This window comes from Pteropus medius, unplaced genomic scaffold, assembly GCF_902729225.1.
Source record: "Pteropus medius unplaced genomic scaffold, Ma_sr-lr_union100, whole genome shotgun sequence".
Lineage (NCBI taxonomy): Eukaryota > Metazoa > Chordata > Mammalia > Chiroptera > Pteropodidae > Pteropus > Pteropus medius.
In genome coordinates, this window is record NW_024354132.1 from 104,265 (window position 1) to 119,287 (window position 15,023).

General features: G+C 33.8%; 1 protein-coding gene across 1 annotated transcript in view; it reads left to right on the forward strand.

Annotated features, from left to right (window-relative positions):
* Positions 1 to 14,712, forward strand: part of CD1A (CD1a molecule) — a 108,979-nt gene extending 94,267 nt beyond the window's left edge. Inside the window, exon 8 of the mRNA XM_039852096.1 lies at positions 14,263 to 14,712. Coding sequence (XP_039708030.1) covers positions 14,263 to 14,324 — 62 coding nt within the window. The 3' untranslated portion in view covers positions 14,325 to 14,712. The remainder of the gene's footprint in view (positions 1 to 14,262) is intronic.
* Positions 14,713 to 15,023: the final 311 nt, after the last annotated feature.

A 15,023-nucleotide genomic window follows, 5' to 3' on the forward strand; every position in this document is an offset into this window, starting at 1 on the left:
ATGAATGAATAAAGAAAATGGTATGTTCCTACAATAGAATATTATTCAGCCTTTAAAAAAAGAAATCCTGCAATTCGTGACACGGATGAACCTAAAAGACATTATGCTAAGTTAAAAAGCTAGTCATAGAAAGAAAAATACTGCATAATTATACTTATAAAATATGTTGGATAGTCGAATTCATAGTAGCAGGAAATAGAAGCTTCTCTTCCTATATAGGACGCAAATTCACAGAAGCAGAGGCCAGAGGTGGGGGAAATAGAGAATCGTTTTTTATTGAATATAAAGTTTCTGTTATAAAAGATGAATAAGTTCTAGAGATCTGCTGTACATAGTACTTATAGTTAGAAATATGGTATTGTGCCCTCTAAAATATGCTAGGAGGCTAGATCTCATGTCATGTGTTCCTATAAAACAGAGAGAGAGAGAGAGAAACACAAGGAACTATTTGGAGGCAATAGATATGTTTAGTACCTTGATTGTAGTGATAGTATCATGGATATATGATTATCTCCAAACTCATCAAGATGTATACATTGAATGTGCACAATTTTTTTGTATATCAATTATATCTTAATAAAGCTTTAAAAAATAATGAGATGTTTATCCATGAAGCAACATGAATAAATTTCAAAAGTTTAAAACTATATAGGTATGAAATGGGTTCTAGACTTATCAGGGTGATCACTTTTTAAGTTATATAAATGTCTAATCATTGTGTTGCCCACCTGAATCTAATATACTATTCTATGTCAACTGAAATTAAATAAATTAACACAAAAATAATAAAAATAAAACCATACAAAATGTTTTTGGACAAGTGGAATTCAGCTAAAAATCAATGCTGAAAGATCTCTCATATCTGGAAATTCAGAAATACAAATTCTGATAACTAATGTGTCAAATGGTCATTAGAAAGTATATCTAACCTACAAAGGCAAGCAGTATACCAAAATTTCTGATATACAGTGAAACCCATGCTTAAAGGAAATATTTAGCCTTAAAAACACATGTAAAAAATAACGGTTGACATAAAAAAATAAAATAAAATAAAATCCTACTATTTTCACTGGCAATGGATAAACGTAGAGGTTATTCTGCTGAGTGAAATAAGTTAGACAGAGAAAGATAAATACCATATGATTTCACTCATATGCAAGATCTAAAGAACAAAAGGAACAAATAAATAAAAACAAACTCACAGAAATAGAAGATAATCTGGTGACTGCCAGAGGAGAGGGTAGTTGACAGACTAGGAGAAAAAGGCAAAGGGTTGAAGAAGTACAAATTAGTCATTAAAAAATAGTCACAGGGATGTTGAATAGAGCATGGGGAGTGTAGTCACTAGTATTATACTGGCTATGTGTAGAACCAGATGGGTGATAGAGTAATCTAGGGAATCATTTCATAAACTATATAAATGTCTAACCAATGTACTATATACTGAAACTAATTTAAAAAAGAATATACACTCATGCTAATAATAAAAATGCAAAATATTTATCTCAAGGAAAAAAATGGCATAGGTGATAGCAGCTCTGTTCATCCCTCTGGTCACCAAAACAAAGTTGTGACAGAAACCAGTGGCAAACAGCAAGGAAAATCACCTGGGATCTAGATGAGCAAGCCAAACAACTAGGGAGAGAAATAAGAAATCAATATTCAATGGGAGGAGGTAGGATGGGGAAAATACATGAAGCTGCCCCATCCTGAGCAGCTGAGTGAGACAGAGGCCATAGCAGCGAAAGTGGAAGCCAGCAGCTGCAGATGCCTCTTAAAGGAGCCATGTCTGTGAGTGGACTTTCACGGTGACAGACCTGCCCTCTCTTAGCCCCTGTAGCAGTTAGTTATGCAGGGGGCACCAGGGACTTACAAGGGGACACTGAGTTATCAGAGTGTGGGCCGAGGCAAGACTCACTATGTACAGATGGGCCGGAGGTATTCATTGTTATTCTGTTAGGCGTTCCCTACTACAAGTGCACTGTCACAGCACCACCATAGCTAGTCATCAAATTGGATAACAGAGGTCACTCTGCCCAGAAGATTCCTTGAACCTCCACCTCCTCAAACTCAGTTATGCAGGGGGCACCAGGGACTTACAGGGGAACTCTGAGTTGACAGAGTGAGGGCCGAGGCAAGACTCACACTATACAGATGTGCTGTAGATGTTCATTATTCCTCTGTTGGACCCTCCCCTCTCCCAGTACGTTGTTGAAGCGCCACCATAGCCGAGATGTCATCAAACTGGATAACAGAGGTCGCTCTGCCCAGAGGATTCCTTGAAACTCCATCTCTCTCAACTCGCAGCCACACCCAAGCCATATCCAGGTGTGTCCTCACTTAGTGAATTGCCCCTTGCTGAGCAGTGCCTAGACTCTCACTGGTGGCAGATGGCCTCAGTTTCTGTAGTGGCTTTTTGAGGCAACTGTAAGCACAGCATCTGGGGATTGCTTGCTGAATCTTAACAGGCGACCCTGGAGGGGCACAGGCTGGGGCTAAATTTGGCCTGCAGGTGAACTCCTCTCAGGACTGTGCCACTGGAAACCTACCACACAAAGCCGCACTAATAAGACCAGGAGATTTAAGAGTTTTGCTTAGTACATAGAAACAGACACAGAAAGGCAACTCAAATGGGAAGCCCAAAAGATGCAGAGAACAGAACGAGATCCAGAAATAATGGAGTCAAGCAATCTAACAGATGCAGAGTTCAAAACACTGGTCATAAAGATGCTCAATGAACTTACGGAAAGTGTAGATAAATTCAATGGGAACTTAACAAAGAGATAAAATAAAACATAAAAATGAAAATGGAAATTATAAAAGGGAACCAATCATAAATGAAGAACATATTATCTGAGGTGAAAAGTATTTTAAATGAAATAAATAGAGTGAATAAAGAAGAGGATCAAATTTTCTATATAGAGGATGGGAAAGCTAAGGCCATCCAATCAGAATGACAAGAAAAAAGAAGCCAAGACTATAACAATAATTGAAGGAGCCTATAGGACACTATTAAATGTAAAAATATCCATGTTATAGGGATAATGGGGCTGAGGTGGGGGGAAGATGTTGAAGAGCTATTTCAAGAAGTAATGATGGAAAATTTCCCTCACCTGGTGAAGAAAATAGACATAAAACCCCAGGAAGCTCAGAGAGTCCCCAAAACCAGAAACCCAAAGAGGCCCACATAAGATGCATCATATTTAAAATGCCAAAGGTTAAATAAAAAGAGAGAATCTTAAAAGCAGCAAGAGAAAACCAGTTACTTACCTACAAGGGAGCACCCCTAAGACTGGCAGCTGATTTCTCAAAAGAAACCATACAGGACAGAAGGGCTTGGCACCAAATGTGTGATGTGATGAAAACCCAGGATCTACAACCAAGAATACTTTATCCAGCAAAGCTATCATTTAGAGTCGAGGTACAGATAAAGAGTGTCCCAGACAAAAATTAGCTAAGGGAATTTATCAATACCATGCCAGTATTATGGGAAATGTTGAAGGGACTTCTTTAAGTAAAAAGAACATGTATGAAAAACAGGAATAAAGAATGGTAATAAATATCTTCTTATCAACAAGTATCTCAAATGGAAAAGAATTAAGTGTTTCAGCCAAAAGATAGAGTGGCTGAATAGATTAAAAAAACAAGATCCTTACATATGCTGTCTGCAAGAGACTCACTTCAGATTAAAAGACACACACAGACTAATCGGAAGGGGATGGAAAAGGACATTGCCTTTGTGGACCTAGAGGGTATTGTGCTGAATGAAATGGGTCAGATAGAAAGGCAAATATTTCATGATTTCACATACATGTAGAATCTAAAGAACAACATCAACAACAACAAAGGCAGTAATAAACTCATAGATGCAGAGATTATTTAGAAGAATACTAGATGGAGGGAGCTTAGGAGGATAGCAAAAAAATAGGCAAAAGGATTAAGAGGTACAAATGGATAGTTGCAGAAAACACATGGCGATGTAGAGTGTAGCAAGGTGAAGATGATTAATAATGTAATAAATATCTAAGGGGATAAAGAGGTATTATATTCAGTGGGATGATCACTTTATGAGTTATGTGGGTCTCTGATCACTATGCTATACATTTGAAATTGGTATATTTTTATATGCCAACTATAATTTTAAAAAAAGCTCATTGAATTGTACAATGTAAATACAAGCAACTAATTGTCTATTATATTTCATAAAGGCGGAAATAAAAGCAAATTTCTTAAAAAAAAGAACTAAGTAAATAAAATTTGAAATAAAAGAGTAGTAACTATAGACTCTACGGAAATATTAAGGATTATGAGAAAGTACTACAAGCAATTATATGCCAAGAAATTGGACAATTTGGAAGAAATAGATCCATTCCTAGAAATATACTACCTTCCAGAACTGATCAAGGAGAAACAGAAAATGCGAACAGTCTGATTACTACCTATGAAATTTAATCAGTAATCAAAAAACTCCCTAGAAACAAAACTCCTGAACTTGATGCCTTCACAGGTGAAATTTAACAACCATTCAAAGGAGAATTTACACCTAGTCTTCTCAAACTATTTCAAAAAATTGAAGAGGAGGACAGGAGAACTCCATTCTACAAGGCTACTATAACCCTGATTCCAAAATGGTCCAAAGATATTACAAAAAGCAAAACAAAACAAAATGAAAGAACAAAAAACCCCCGCAAAACTATAGGCCAATATCCCTGAAAAACACTAATGCAAAAATCCTCAACAAAATATTAGCAAACTGAATTCAGAAATATATTAAAAATATCATACACCATGATCAAGTTGGGTTTATTCCTGGGATGCAAGGTTAGTTTAATGTCGGAAAATCAATAATGTGATACATGACATTAACTAATTGAAAGATAAAAATCATATGATTATTTCAATAGATGCAGAAATAGCATTTGACAAAATCCAGCATCCATTTATGAGAAAAACTCTCAGCAAAGTGAGAATAGAGGGAACATACCGTAACATGTTAAAGGCTACATATGAGAAACCTACAGCTAACATTATACTCAACGGGGAAAGGCTAAAAGCATTTTCCTTAAGATTAGGAACAAGACAAAGATGCCTGCTTTACTACTCCTCTTCAACAGTGTATTGGAGATCTTAGCCACAATAATAAGACAAGAAAGAGATAAAAAATGATCTGAATTGGAAAGGAAGAAGTAAAACTCTTGTTATTTGTCAATGACATGATACTATATAGAGAGAATCCTAAAGATTCCACAAAAATCTTTTAGATCTGATCAATGAATTCAGTAAAGTAGCAGGATGCAAAATCAATATTTAGAAGTCAGTGGCATTTTATACAGGACAAGTAATAACAAGTGTTGGAGAGGATGCAGAGAAAAAGGAACACTCACACACTGTTTGTGGGACTGCAAATTGGTACAGCCACAATGGAAAACAGTATGGAGTTTCTTGAAAAACTGACTTGATCTACCATATGATCCAGCAATCCCTCTACTGAGTATTTACCCCAAAGATTCGAAAACATATCTGAAAAGATATTTGCACATCGATGTTCATAGCAGCATTATTCATGGTGGCCAGGACATGAGAGCAACTGGAGTGTCCTACAACAGACGATTGGCTAAAGAAGCTATGGTACTACAATGCAATATTACTCAGGCATAAGGAGAGATGAAATACTGCCATTTGTGACAACCTGGATGGACCTCGAGATAATCATGCTAAATGAAATAAGCCAGACAGAAAAAGTCAGACACCACATGATATCACTTATATGTGGGATATAAACCTAAAAGTGACAAAAAAAAAAAAAGAGGACAAATAAAGACTCATGGATAAGAACATAGACTAGTGGTTCTAGTGGTTACCAGAGGGTAGGGGAGAAGGGGGGAGGAGGGGTGGTAGATAGGGTAAAAGGGATCAAATATGTGGTGACAAAAAGAAATCTAACTATGGGCAGAGAACATACAACACACACACACACACACACACATATGCCTTATTGTTAAATTGTACACCTGAAACTTACTAGATTTTGTTAACCAATGTTACCATAATATAATATAAAAAAAATAAATAAAATAAAGTGGCCATACTACCCAAAGCAATCTGTCACTTCAATGCGATCTCTATTAAATACCAATGAGATTTTTTAGAGAGGTAGAACAAATAATTCTAAAATTTATATGGAATCGTAAGAAATCCTGGATAGCCACGGCAATCTGGGGAAAGAATAACAAAGTAGGCAGTATCAGACTACCTGATATCAAACTGCAAGGCTATAGGAATCAAAACAGCATGGAACTGGCATAAAAACAGATAGATAGGTGATAGATGATAGATAGATAGATTGATAGATAGATAGATAGATAGATAGATAGATAGATAGATGATTGATAGATAGCTAGATAGATACATAGATGATAGATAACTAGAGATAAATAGATGAATGGAACAGAATAGAAAGCCTATAAATTAATCCTTGTCTATATGGTCATTTGACATATGACAAAGGAGGTAAGAATATACAATGGGGTACAATGGTCTCTTCAACAAATGATGTTGGAAAAACTAGATGAATACATGCAAAAACAAAACAAAACAAAACAAAACAAAACAAAACAAAACCACCGGACCACTTTATACAAGAATAGACTCAAAATGAATTAAAGACAAATGTAAGATCCGAAACCATAAAACTTCCAGAGGAAAACATAGGCAGCAAATTCTCTGATACTGCTATTAATAATTATTTTTCTGATATATCTCCTTAGGCAAAGGAAACAAAAGAAAAACAAATGGGATAAAATCAAACTAAAATGTTTTTGCACAGCTAAAGAAACTATCAACAAAAAGAGAAGAGAACCTACTACATGGGAGAAGACATTTGCCAATGATACATTAGATAAAAGGTTAAAATCCAAAATTTATAAAGAACTCATACATCTCAACACCAGAAAAACAAACAATCCAATTTAAAAATGTCAGAAGACCTGAATAGGTATTTCTCAAAAAGGAAATCCAGGTGGCCAATAGACATATTGAAAAGATGCTCGAGGTCACTAATAATCAGAGAAATGCAAATTAAAGCCACAATGAGATATTACCTCACACTTGTTAGAATGGCTATCATCAATAAATCAAAAAACAAGTGTTGGTGAGGTTTCGGAAAAAGAGAATCCTCATATATTGTTAGTGAGATTATAAATTGATACAGCCAATATGGAAAACAGTTTGGAAATTTCTCAAAAATTAAAAATAGAACTTTTTCATGACCCAGCAATTGCACTTCTGGGTATTTATCCAAAGAAAACCAAGACATTTTTTGTAAAGATCCACACACTCCTACGTTCACTGCAGCCAAGATACGGAAGCAACCTACGTACTCATCAATACACAATTGTACGAAGAAATGATGGTACATATAATGGAATATTACTCAGCCATAAAAAATGAAATCTTACCATTTGCAACAGCATGGGTGCACCTAGAAGGTATTATGCTGAATGAAATACGTCAGACTGGGAAAATTATGACTACTTGAACTGATTGCTATTGAACTGAAAATTAAAAAAATATTGTTTAGAATTAACATCTCTATCTTAGCTTATCTGCACCAATAGTAATGCCTTCCTTCTACTGATGTAATTGCCCCTTCCCTTTCTCATAAACACTCCCTTTTCTTTGTCTCCTAATCAAAACACTATTTGGGCTTCTGCGTGAATCAGTGATTCCCAAATAGCTATACTTTTTGATCTCAAATAAATACTTGTTGCTTCTCACTTTGAAAGGACTTTTATTTTTAGATTTACAACTTTAATTCCATTAACCTTGATTTATATGGCAGCAGTTGTCAAATATTTTATTTTCTTTAGTAAATTTAATATTTTAAATAAATTTATCTAATAGAGTGAATATTTATTTTATATATTTTATTTCCCCTTTTCATTGCTCAACTTTGCTATTAGGGTTGGAGGCTGGCAATGTCAGTTGACCTTAACCCAATCAGAAATTGCAATTATTCAAGACTAGTTTAAATCCATATGATGGTTGTATTATTTTTTAAATTTTGGATTCACTTATATTCTTACAGTATAGGGCTTTAGAATGTGAGGTTTTAGGGTTTCAACCTAAAGACTGTGGTGTTTATTCCATCTTTTGTCTCCTTAGGCCCATGATTCTGTGGAAGGTTCTACTCAGCCTTGTGTCGTCTCAGGCAACATGTTTGGAACTGGCAGACACCTGTAGGTGAAGGAAATGTTGTTTCCAATGCCAGCTTGGTTTCACCTCTCAGCATTTCTATCTTTTCCTGGGTCAAAGCCCTCCAATTTTTCACTGTCTTCACAGCTCTCAATTCTCTTAGCACATTTAGGTAGACACCATTACAATGGAGACATTTATTTTCCCTTGTTACAGAGATCATATGTGATGATAATGGTGGTGGTTGTTCTAATGATACCAGGAGCTAATAATTTTTATTGTTTCTTGTGTGCTTCTTTTTACACACTTCTCATTAAATTCTCCCAATAACACCACCTAAGAAGTGATAAAATTGTTCTCATTTCACAGATGTGGATGCCAAATTCACAGAATTGTGCAATTTGTTCAAGTTATATTCATATAGAGCCTGGAAGCCTAATATAGTCTTGTTTCAATTAATATACTTTTAGTGACTTTTTGGGGAAAGAAGGACTTAGAATATTATTCAACTTGGAGAGTTGATTTAAAAGGAAAAGTTAGGAACTGGAAAAGTTAGGGAAATGAATAAGCAGAGGCAGAAGTAGTCCCTTTCATGGTTAGCAGAAGATATGTTAGCAGGTCTTCTAAATCTTAGTAAAACCCAAAGCATAAAATAAATATATATGTGTTTACATAACTATAAATAAATGATGAATAAATTTAAAAAATAGGAGAACAGGACAAATCTTCCTTATACAAGAATTCCAAATAATTTATGTAGAAGATCCTCTTCCTTGGGTTGGAACTTGATTCCCTCCCCTTGAATTGAGCTAGACTTAGTGTCTTACTTTCAATGAATAGACTGTAGAGAGGTAAAATAGTAACTTTACCATAAAAAAAACCTGGCAGACACAAGCTTAATGAAATCATCAAGGTTAACATTACCACTCAAAAATCATATTTATATAATGTGCCCCTGGTATAATGTCATGAGCAGGGCATGCTGCCTCTGCAGCATTCTTCCCTCAAAACCACAACCCCAAACTAATGAGAAAAGCATCAGAGAAATCCAAAGTGAAAAATAATTCTACATAATATCTGACCAGTACTCTTTGAAATTATCAAGGTCATGAAAGTACGGACAGACTGAGAAGCTGTCACAGATCAGAGAAGACTAAGGAGACATGATAACTAAATACAGTGTGTTAAGTTGGATTGAAACTTTGAATCGAAAATTGATATTAGTGGAAAAACAAGTGAAATCTGGAGAAATCTACACTTTAGTTAATGATAACATACTAAAGTTCATTTCTTAGTTCTGGGAAATTTACCAGAGTTATTTAAAATGTTAATTTTAGGGGAAGTGAGGTAAAGTTATATAGGAGCTCTACACTTATAATTGAACTTTTTCATTAAATCTAAAATTATTTCAAAATAAAATATTTATTTAAAAAAATGTCTTAGTAAAATCTAAAAAAATTCAAGAGTTCCTGAAGTATACTACCTATGAAGATAACCTACACAAGTGTGTGCCTCATAAAATAGCACTTACTCTGAAGGCATACGCTCTATTATATAAACTAAGAACAACTGAAAAATAAATTCCGGAAGTATAAACAGTAGAAATAAAAATTATAAACAAATGGACAACATGTTGAATGAAATGGAATGAAAAATAAAAAGGCTGAAATTCATTACTAAATCTATTATTCAAATACTTTGTCATTGGAAAACTTCATGCACCTTTGAGAAGTGTCAACTATCCTGGTTGGAAATGATCAGAAAAGTGGCACTTGAAGTAGTAAGAAACCAGTCTTATGCAATGGCCACTCCATCTTTTGCTATACTTACTAATAGTACAAGAAATAAAGAGACAGGAATCTTTAGGCATAGAGTATAAGATATCATAGACTGGAAAGTGTGAATAAAGAAGGGTAGGAAGTTGTGGTTATGAATTCTCCAGACTCTGTAAATGAAGCTTGGCAGTCAACATGCAAGTGTGTCAGGTGTTCCAGCTTGGGATGAACAGTGTCTGTCTTCAGGATTCAGATATGAGGGAATTTGTGGGCTGGACACATCTGATTCATAGAAAATCATAGACATGTGGATAAAAACTAAAAGTTATTCATTTCAGTTTAAACATGAAGATTGTACTTTCCAAATTTAAATTACATTAATTAAATTAGATTCTGTACTGGACAGCACAGAATAGGATCTTTCCATAGCAGTTCTATTAGACAGCAATATTCTAAAATGTGGTTAGCATAACTTAAAACTCTTTAAGCTACATAACAAAGATGTATCTAAAAGTGGTGATAAAGACAGGAATTTCCATTTGAATTTAGCACTTTGAGGGGCTCAGGGCATACTGTAGTACTTTGGAGGATGTGGAACCAGTTCATGTCAATAACCATGATTGTAATGACACATGACAGGCAGTGACCGAGGACATGGGAGATAGTGCCAGGAAGTTTCCCATAGGTATTTAAAAATGGGAGCTAAATGGACTCATTGGTGAGTTCATGGAAAAATCACAAAGGTTCACTTAAAAATAATTATTTAAGACTTTGAGGGCTCTGAAGGCAATACAATGAGAGGTAAAGGCAATGAACAGAGCAATGTAGATTAATATGATCAAAAAGATTTCTTCTTGTATCCTTCTTCTATGGTTATCTGGGACAGCATTGGCTTCATAAGTTCATATGAAGGGGAATCTCTTTGTAAAATAATTAGACCTCAGAGAAAAAAATGAAAATAAGCTTTAGAATATGACTTGGAAGGAAAAAAGCTAGAATATATAAACCTTCTGGAAATTAACGATAGGAAGGAGTTGGCTGTGTGGGCAGAGTTGGAAGATTAAATAATTGCTGAATAGATGAATGAGACTTAGAAAAGACCCAGTTGTGTAATTATATAGGACAGTCTGGGCACTTAACTCTCTCCACCTTTTTTCTGTACCTATGATGAAAGAGCAACATGTTCATATTAAAAGATGAGATTTTATTATACAAATCTTTAGTTTGCTATTGAATGTTTATAGATATAATAGGAGTTAACATTATTTTATAACTTCTGTTAACATTTTATTAAGTTGGCATTGTTTATTCTAATATCATTAAAGTTGTAAATCAGACTTCTTTGAAGGAAATACAGGAAGGTCAGGAGAAAATTAGTTTCAATAGTAGCCAATTGGACATGTCATTACATTCATATAAATTTATTCAGAATTTCTATTTTAAATAAATTGTAGGTGATTTCCCCCCTCATCATTTTCTTACTTAGGAAGAGCGATTTGTCTAAAGCACATCTTGTAATATGTTTCCAGTGAATTTTTTGCTTTTGGCAAGAAGGTTAGCAAAAGGGGATCTGTGAGTATGACTAGGCCATCATCGGAAAAAAGCATAGGAGGGGGAATTTCTTCTTAAAAGAGATCTGGCCAGAAACAGTAAGTATTTTTAGTCTAAAATGTTGGTTAGAAACTAGTGGTTTTGTCAAGCTAGGAGGAAATAATTATACCATGTTATATGCTAAAAAATTAAAATTAATGTTAGGTATTTTTTCCTTTGAAATTTGTCTTCTGCATGATTTTGATTTAGAAGAAATTTTACTAATGATTTTGGTAAGTTTTGTTGGATCGTTACCAGAAATTCATTTGGGTTTTACCCAGTTCATTGTGGATTCAGTAACCTCAAAATTGAAAAATAGTGTGTAATTATTTTTACTGATTAATAGTGCAATCTCTTGTGGAATAATACAATTATTTTATTCTCTAATACCTGTTTGCTTTGTTTTATTCTAAACTTCCTCAAATTAGTGTAGTGACTTGTAACATTGAAGTTAGTCATATGTCATTACAATGTTTTGACTATTATGATTTTTGTGGGTTGGTATGTATTTTCTTCAATCTCTATCCTTATCTACAGTTCATAATGGTATTATGAAACCAAGGGAGATTTAAAGAAAAATTTATAGCTTTAAATGTATTTGTAGAGGAGAAAAAGTGTTGAAAATAAATAATCTAGAATTTACTCAGGAAGCAAGTAAAAGAACCATAAAATGAATCCAAAAGTGTAGTAGACAGGAAATCAGTATGAAGGCTGTATTATTAAAGTAGAAATTAAGAGAAACCTTTTAATAAAAATTATCAAATAAGTCACAAATTGTTTTTTTAGAAACATTAATAAAATATAAAAGTAAATTCTAGTAGGTTTGATGAAAAAGATAATGGACAAATAAACAACACTGGGATTTAAAAAGTGGGTGCTAATGGATGTAGTAAAAAGTAAAAATGAATAAAAGAAAGTATAACTTTATTTCAAGTTATTTGAAGTCAAAATGAGATGGAAATTATATTGAAATTATAAATGACTACAATAAGACTCAAAGAAAGAAAAAACTCTAAGTATGCCATTTACCATAAAAAATACTGAACCTGATGGCAGTTATAACTAACCTCAAAGGTCCTAAGCTCTGATGTGTTGATCACTTTCAGGATATAAAAAAAGACAATAAAAATTGTAGTCATTATGAGGCTAGGATATCATAACACAAAAACTTAACAACCTGACAAAAAAGCAAGCAAGCAAGCAAACAAACAAACCTTGAAACAAATAAAAACAAAACAAACAAATAAACCAACACTCACTAGCTGTTATCCAAATTTACTTATGAATGGAAGTAAATTTAGATGTACATAGTTTTCACCAGGAATGTAGGAATAATTGAACATTAGAAAATCCATTAATGTAGTTGTATATATTAACAGATTAAAGGGGAAAATGCATATCATTTTGTATATATTCTGATCTGATCCAATCTGTTTTCTTTATAGAACAGATTAAACAATAAATTAATGTAGAAAGAATTCAGCCATTTAGATGGATAAAAACAACATGCTAAATAAATATAATACTAGAGTATACATTTTCCATTGAGCCCCACTTATCCAAAATGATATCCAGCAAAAACAAAACAAAGCAAAGCAAAATATACAGAAAAAATGATTTATTGGCAGAAAAACCAGGGAATCCTGCGAAAGGTAGCCATAGTGAGCCATGATGATCTCCCACATATTCCTGCAGTTCAGAAAAATGTCCACATGTACAAGGATGTCCACGTATTTATGTAGATGCAAAATGAATACAGGTGTTATGTTTTTGTTAATTTCATCCTTTTTATTTATTACTTTTTGATGTTTTTGTAACTGCTAGAATCTTTCTCCATTTATTTAGATCTTTAACTATTCTCAGAAATCTTTTTTAGTTTTTACTTGCATTTTTTAAATTAAATTTGTTTCTATGTTTTATTCTTTTTGAGACTTTTACGAATAAAACTGCTTTCTTAGTTTTATTTTAAAATTATTTATTGTTAATATATAGAAATATAATTGATTTGGGTAGGTTAGGTTGCATCTTGTTAATAATTTATTGTATTTTTTAATTCCAGAATTTTTATTTATTTATTTTTAAAAATATTTTCTATTTATTGATATTCTCTATTTGCTGCATCATTGCTTTCATATTTTCCTTTAATTCTTAAATGTGGGCTTTATTTTTTGAAATATTTAATGTTCATTTTTTTCCAGCTTTGAAGTTTTTTTTGCTATGTCTAACACTTGAGCAACATCAAAGGCAATTCTGTAACTTCTTTTTGCCCTGCATATAGTCACACTTTCTTCTTTCTTTTTATGGCTCCTTTTATATTGTTGAAAAATACGTGATGTTATGTTGATTCTGATCTCCCCATGCTGTTGCTTTATTTCTTTGAATGTGTGGTTAGTGCCTTACCTTGACTAATTCTCTATAGTCTGGCTATCTGACAGTATGTGGCCACAGATGTCTCTACTATTTTTTTAAATTCTTGTTTTTCTTTTTAAACCTCTTTTATTTTTTTATTTTTTTAATTTTTTCTTAGGGATTACTCCTGTGTTAGCATAAGTTAGTAAGCTGTGTTTAAATACCAAGCCTGTAAGTCTTCTACCCTTCCCCAACAGATTTCTGTTTGAGTTGGGGCGTGTATTCAAAGATCAGGAAGTTTGCAAGTCAGACTTGACATTTACTTTTTCTTCTACTTTCTTGCATCTCTTTACAGAATGTGCACAAGCCTCCTGTTTATCCAGGGACCTGCTGAAAGCTGGAGTTGATTATTTCTGATCTCTGGAGAATGCATGCATGCAACCTTGTACATGTGGACATCTTTCTGAACTGCCAAGAACATGTGGGAGATCACCATGGCTCACTATGGCTACCTTTCGCAGGATTTCCCTCTAAATTTTCTTGCTAGTTTGCTAGTATATTGCTTACTCCATTGAGTGTTTCACCCTCAGACTAGCTGGGAGATTAAACTTTTCCATTTGCCTTTGAGTTTACTATTGGTCTTAAGAAATTACCCCTGGGTTTGGGTTTCTTTCTACTCCTCTCTAAATTGAGTTAGCCACTTCCAGCAGGAAAGTTTCTGACTTCCCTGCCCTGGTAGAACTGCACTGAGGGCACTGGACATGGGAAGCTGATGAGAACAGTTCTGATTAGAACTTTAGCTGTGCTTACCGCAGGTTTAGTAGTTTTTCTAGAATAAACACTTTTCAATTTGTTGTATGACTATGATACATTTCCAGAGTCTTTACATGGTTGTCTTTGAAAATATTGTTTTATCATTGTTTAGGGAGTAGGGATTAGCCAAGCTCCTTGTTACAATATTTTGAATGTTCCCTATACTAGAGAAATCAGAGTCAGAATTGCTGCAGCACCTTTTTGACTGTATGGTCTTAGAATGCATTGTGAACATTTCTACTTACTTAAGGGCTTAGTGTCATGCACAAAACCAAAAAACTTCAATAAAAGCTTAGTTGGATG